Source organism: Anomaloglossus baeobatrachus, unplaced genomic scaffold, assembly GCF_048569485.1.
Source record: "Anomaloglossus baeobatrachus isolate aAnoBae1 unplaced genomic scaffold, aAnoBae1.hap1 Scaffold_3310, whole genome shotgun sequence".
Lineage (NCBI taxonomy): Eukaryota > Metazoa > Chordata > Amphibia > Anura > Aromobatidae > Anomaloglossus > Anomaloglossus baeobatrachus.
In genome coordinates, this window is record NW_027442693.1 from 59814 (window position 1) to 65701 (window position 5888).

The 5888-nt window shown below is 41.6% G+C and overlaps 1 protein-coding gene across 1 annotated transcript; it reads left to right on the top strand.

The window, feature by feature from the left end:
* Positions 1-2555: 2555 nt before the first annotated feature.
* Positions 2556-5036, top strand: LOC142270665 (amine oxidase [copper-containing] 3-like). Its single transcript, XM_075332449.1, has 3 exons — positions 2556-4177; positions 4273-4305; positions 4768-5036. Exons 1-3 carry the CDS (start codon positions 2590-2592, stop codon positions 5034-5036), a joined length of 1890 nt encoding a protein of 629 aa, XP_075188564.1. The 5' UTR covers positions 2556-2589.
* Positions 5037-5888: the final 852 nt, after the last annotated feature.

Consider the following 5888-nt stretch of genomic DNA (forward strand, 5'->3'; position numbering starts at 1 on the left):
CATCTTTCTCTGATCTGATGCATCTGACCTCAATCAAATGTAGCAGAGCTGAGACAGTCAGATGTAGCAGAGCAGAGATGGTCAGAGATGCTACAACAGATGTAGGGCCTCTGACTGTCTCTGCTTTACTACATCTCACATCTCAACACTGCTACATCTGAGTGAGACGGTCAGATGTAGCAGTGCAGAGACAGATGTAGCGTCTCTGACCATCTCTGCTCTGCTGCATCTGACTGTTTCAGCTCTGCAACATCTGAGTGAAATGGTCTGATATAGTAGACACGGACAGATGTAACATCTCTGACCATCTCTGCTCTGCTACATCTGACCTTCTCAGCTCTGCGACATCTGAGTGAGATGATCAGATGTAGCAGATCAGAGACAAATGTACCATCTCTGACCATCTCTGCTCTGCTACATCTGAGTGTCTCAGCTCTCCTACAACTGAGTGAGAAGGTCAGAGGTAGTAGAGCAGCGACAGATGTAGGTAATGGTACTATAATGTTGGGTCTATATAATGTAATGTAATTACTATATGGTGGTGTTATGCTGAAGAAGAGTCTCCCAGCAGCACAGAGTAATACAGCAAAGGAACGTAACAGTCTTATAGGAGATCAGACTAGATAAGCAAGGATGATTGACCTTAGGGAGATCAACATCCAGCACCACGGAGACACCATCACGTGTTTCTCAACGCAGTGATTCTAGAACAAGGCCACCTGGGAAAATATGCAAAACAGGACTGCCGCGGAAACACCATCAAATGGGAAACATTTTCCCAGGGGGCCTTGTTCTAGAATCACTGCGTTGAGAAACACGTGATGGTGTCTCCGTGGTGCTGGATGTTGATCTCCCTAAGGTCAATCATCCTTGCTTATGTAGTCTTTTACTAGGCATTGCTCCCACTAGCCAGTTTCCTACTCTACACTGATGAGGGGCAAATACCCTGAAACAGCTGTCTGTGGATGGATACCATGTTTTGGCATAGGCGGTTTCCTTGACTGGAGACTGCCCCTCCCATGGTTGTTCCTTCCCGGTGAAAGACCTGGCTAGTTTCCTGCCAGCGTTGAGACATGTGATGGTGTTTCCGCGGCAGTCCTGTTTTGCATTTTTTTTATAGGAGATCAGAGGCACAGAGTGTTTCAGGAAACCAGTAAGCTGATTTTGTGGTAGGGTACAGATGGTGTGTTACACTGTGAATGATACAAGGCGCCCTGACAGCACAGTATTTTAGGGGTACAAAAATGTTGTGGCTGGTTACAGACTGAGTTACACAGTGAAAGGAGAATCGTCTTCCAGCAGCACTTAGTATTTCAGATAATGAATGTCGAGATATTGTAGTAGGTCACAAGCTGGAAAGTGCAGGTTTCATCCACAGCACTGGAGTATTTCAGGAGTATGATAATCTTTTGGTCCCTCTCTCTCTCTCATTTCTACAGACCTCCCGGAAGAATCTGACAGTAAAATGCTCACGTTTCTCATTGACTTTCTATCTTTTCTTCGTCTGGTGAAGTCCGCTATAGCTTCAAGACTCATCTCTGCAAAATGTAACACACAATCTATGGCTCATAACTACTAGAGCACCCTCCCCATGTTTCCTCCAATTCTACACTAACAGTATCTTCATTTAGACCTGTAGTAACAATATCCCAAGAATAAAATGGAATACAGTGGTAATGTGACCCTATATTTTCCCCATTCAGTAGTAATGTTTATGTCCCATTTTTGCCCCAATACAGTAGAATTGCTCCGACCAAGCCACATGACAAAAATCTGCATAACTATTCATATGTTAAATAGTTGCAAGTCAAATTTATGTATGAGATAGCCAAGTCTATAAAATGAAGGTAGTCTCATGCTCGAAGCTGTAGTGTATGGTGAGATATTGAGCCTGAAAGTCAAAAGTTTGCAACATTGTTACCCTTTTTCTCGTCCGTGTATGTGTGGGGTAGGGAGCCAGCAGTTCTCTGCTCTGCAATAGTTTTCAACTGAGGAGGAGTTTGAGAAGGCACCTCCAGTTGAAATAATACTAGCCCCAATGTATCTCCCCTATGCTGTTGCTTAGCATTAATTAGTAAGGGGCTAATAAGAAACAAATTCAAAAATAGGGGGCACAATTTGAATTTTTTTTATGAGAGAGATAAGAAGAAATGTGACTAAATACTATTTTACTGAAAGAGTATCAGATGCTTGGAACAAATATTCAGCAGATATGGTTGTAAAGTCCATAGCAAGCGAAGCATGCCAAAGAATAAACCTACTATATATCTAGCCTCAGATAAAATAAACATTTCAAAATGTAAGGACAGAGTGCATAGACCAGGTGTCTTTTTTCTGTTGTCTGCTTATGTTTCTATTTTTCTAGGACTTCTATTGCCAAAATAGTTTCCAAGAATGCTTTCAATTAAGAGCATCCATGTTATCCTCTTGAAACTGGGAACTAAGCCCACTGCTGTATAATTTTCAGCTATTTTCAGAATTCTCCTCCCTCATTGTTATACATTGTACACCAGTTTTGTATTTCACAAACTCTATTCTATGTGTTTGAAGGACTTCTTGCCTGCTTCGTAGCACATATTCTTGACTACCATGAACGTGAAGGCTGTTCTCATACTCTTGGCTGTGGCATTGGTTACTATCTTGGCACTGGTTTCTGTTTTGTTATCGGGAGCAGGGAAGACTTCAGAGAGCTGTTCTGTTCCTCAACATGGAAATTTTAGATCCAATGTGGCACAACAGAAAAGTGACAAAGGCTTGGTGTTTTCGGACCTGACACAAGAAGAGTACTCTGCAACTGTTGACTACCTGAAAAAAAATCTTGGCAAGAAACTTGTTAATGCAGTTGATGCAAAACCTTCTGAAAATTGCATTTACTATATAGATGTAAAATACCCTTCAAAGCAACAGGTTCTAGATTACTTAGATCGAGGGGGAGCAAAGCCTGCACGTGAGGCTCTTGCTGTTGTCTTCTTTGGAGATCAACAAGAACCTGCCATTATAGAATATGTGGTAGGTCCTCTTCCCAATCCATCATACCACCGTGATATCACACTGGAAAAATACAAAGAAAAACTCCCTTACCACCGCAGACCTGTGACTGGTAAAGAGTATACTGATGCTTATGCTTTAGTATATGAAAAGGAATTTTCTACAGCACCACAGTTTCTAAAAGCACTTGGGTATGATGGGTCCAATTTTGCAGCTCTCACCACAGTCCCAAGAGGTGTCAAATCTGGAGATAGAAGCTCCTGGTTTGTTTTATTTTTCAAAGTGAAAGAAAGCTGTTTCAGTGTCCATCCAGTTGGACTGGAAATACTTTTGGACCACAAAAGTCTAGATGTCACAAAGTGGAAAGTAACAAAAGTCTTCTACAATGGTGCCTATTTCTTGAATATGGCAGATTTGGAGAAACAGTTCAATGCAAGAAAAGTTAAAGTGATAGAAATCCAAAAAGTTAAACGAGAAAATGATATTGGTTCTATGAATCCAAAGGTCAGTCCTCAACCTGGAGCACCACTGCAGTTCAACCCAGCTGGTAATCGGTACACAGTTAATAAGAACCAAGTTGCTTTTCAGTCGTGGAGCTTCACATATGGAACAAATGTAAACTCTGGTCTACGTCTGTTTGATATCCGATTTAACGATGAACGTATTGCATATGAAATTAGCGCTCAAGAAGCAATTGCAATTTATGGATCTAATGCACCTGGAGGGATGGTCACCAGATACCAGGATTCTAGCTTTGGTATTGGAAGATTCTCATTCGAATTAGTGAGGGGCGTTGACTGCCCTCATCTTGCCACTTATATTGATGCTCATTATCTAATGGAATCTGAAACTCCAGAGAAGAATAAAAATGCCATATGCATTTTTGAGCAAAACTTGGGTGTACCCCTTCGACGACACTATTCCAATATGCACTCCATGTATTATGGAGGGCTTGCCAGTACTGTTTTGATTGTCCGCGCCGCTTCTACTCTTATTAACTATGATTATGTTTGGGATTTTATCTTCTATCAAAATGGAGTCATCGAAGCCAAGATGCATGCCACAGGATATATCAGCTCATCATTCTACTTTGCTGATGGAAAAGAGTATGGGTCAAGAGTTGGAGAACATACACTGGGAACTCTTCACACACATTTTATCAATTACAAAGTGGATTTGGATGTTGGAGGTAAGACATATGTATTAAAAGCTAAAATTATATATGGTACACTGGTCAACAACAAAATTGCATTTGGTTTGTAATAGACATATTTTCGCCTCCAGATTCCAAATATACCATCAGAAATAGTGTATCACGTAAGATTTTTTAGATATTGCAGATTTTTTAAATGTATTCCCTGTTTTGTTTTTTGTTTGAAATGATTGAATCCCTGACTAAGCATGTGATAGTCTTCATTTTGGTGTAATATTCAGTGTAAAAAGCTATAAACAATCATCAGAGGGCAGGCATCCAATATGATTGATATTGCGTAATCTGATTTAGCGGGCTTCCGTGGTATTGCTCAATGAAATGGTATTGCGCAATGTTATGTAAAGCTTGGGAATGAGTGAAATGTCTGAACGGTATATAAATGTGCAATCATAGAGTTCTGGTGTATTTTTTAGCATTGGTGAGACCCTTTTAAAACTCTTGTCTTATTTAATTACAGCAAAATAGCAAAATGGCAACTGCTCAATGTCGTTGTTGTTGCGTAAACCTTGAATGCCATCATGAATGTCAGATTTGCTGTGATTTAAAAGTTGTTACTCTGCTTTTAGGTTTACAGGGTGGTTTTACTAAAGTCTGCTGCTTTTTGTGTCTGTGGGACAGCCAAGACACCAAAAACTACTACACAGTCAAGGAATGGCCTGTGAGGAAATTGTACATTCCTGGAAAAGAAAATGTCAAATATATCCCACTGGTTGATCCAAAGAAAATAATTCTGCCACCTGTACATATAAAGCTGGGGTTGATCAAGAACTTTGTAAAAGCTATTGATAAAGAGGGTCAGCTTTCAATCATGTGGTTGCTATGTTTCCAAAATTGAGTGCAGCTAAGTTAAAGGAAGGTATATTCATTGGACCTCAAATCAGGAAATTGCTAAAAGATGAAACGTTCAAGTGAAAACTCAAGAAGCATGAGTCATCTGCTTGGTCCTCCTTCAAAGCAATTGTTGATGGCTTCTTGGGTAACAATAAAGATGATGACTATGTTTCCATAGTTAATGAGTTATTGCAAAACTACAAAGAAATGGACTGTAGAATATCATTGAAAATTCATTTTTTACATTCGCACCTTGACTTTTTTCAAGCAAACTTGGGTTCTGTTAAGGGGGCTTTACACGCTACGATATTGTTAATGTTTTATCGTCTGGGTCACGTTGTTAGTGACGCACATCCGGCGGCATTAACGTTATCGCAGCGTGTGACACTTATGAGCGATTTTGAATCGTTGCAAAAACGTTCAAAATCGCTCATCGGTGACATGCCCCCCTATGATCAAAAATCGCTGCTGCTGCAGATAGCGATGTAGTTCCTCATTGCTGCGGCAGCCCACATCGCTATGTGTGACGCCGCAGGAACGAGGAACCTCTCCTTACCTGCCGCCGGCCGTAATGCTGAAGGAAGCAGGTGGGCGGGATATTACGTCCCGCTCATCTCCGCCCCTCCGCTTCTATTGGGCGGCCGCTCAGTGACGTCACTGTGACGCCGCACGGACTGCCCCCTTAGAAAGGAGGCAGTTCGCCGGTCACAGCGACGTCGCTAGTCAGGTAAGTAGTGTAATAACGGGTCTGGGCGATGTTGTGCGGCACGGGCAGCGATTTGCCCGTGTCGCACAACCGATGGGGGCGGGAACGCACGCTAGTGATATCGGTACCGATATTGCAGTGTGTAAAGCA

Bases quoted from the DNA above. Each gene is read 5' to 3' on its own strand.
- LOC142270665 (XM_075332449.1), top strand. From the start codon at position 2,590: ATGAACGTGAAGGCTGTTCTCATACTCTTGGCTGTGGCATTGGTTACT. The intron at 4,178-4,272 runs GTAAGACATATG...TTTCGCCTCCAG, and splicing joins AGTGGATTTGGATGTTGGAG to ATTCCAAATATACCATCAGA. The intron at 4,306-4,767 runs GTAAGATTTTTT...CTCTGCTTTTAG, and splicing joins CATCAGAAATAGTGTATCAC to GTTTACAGGGTGGTTTTACT.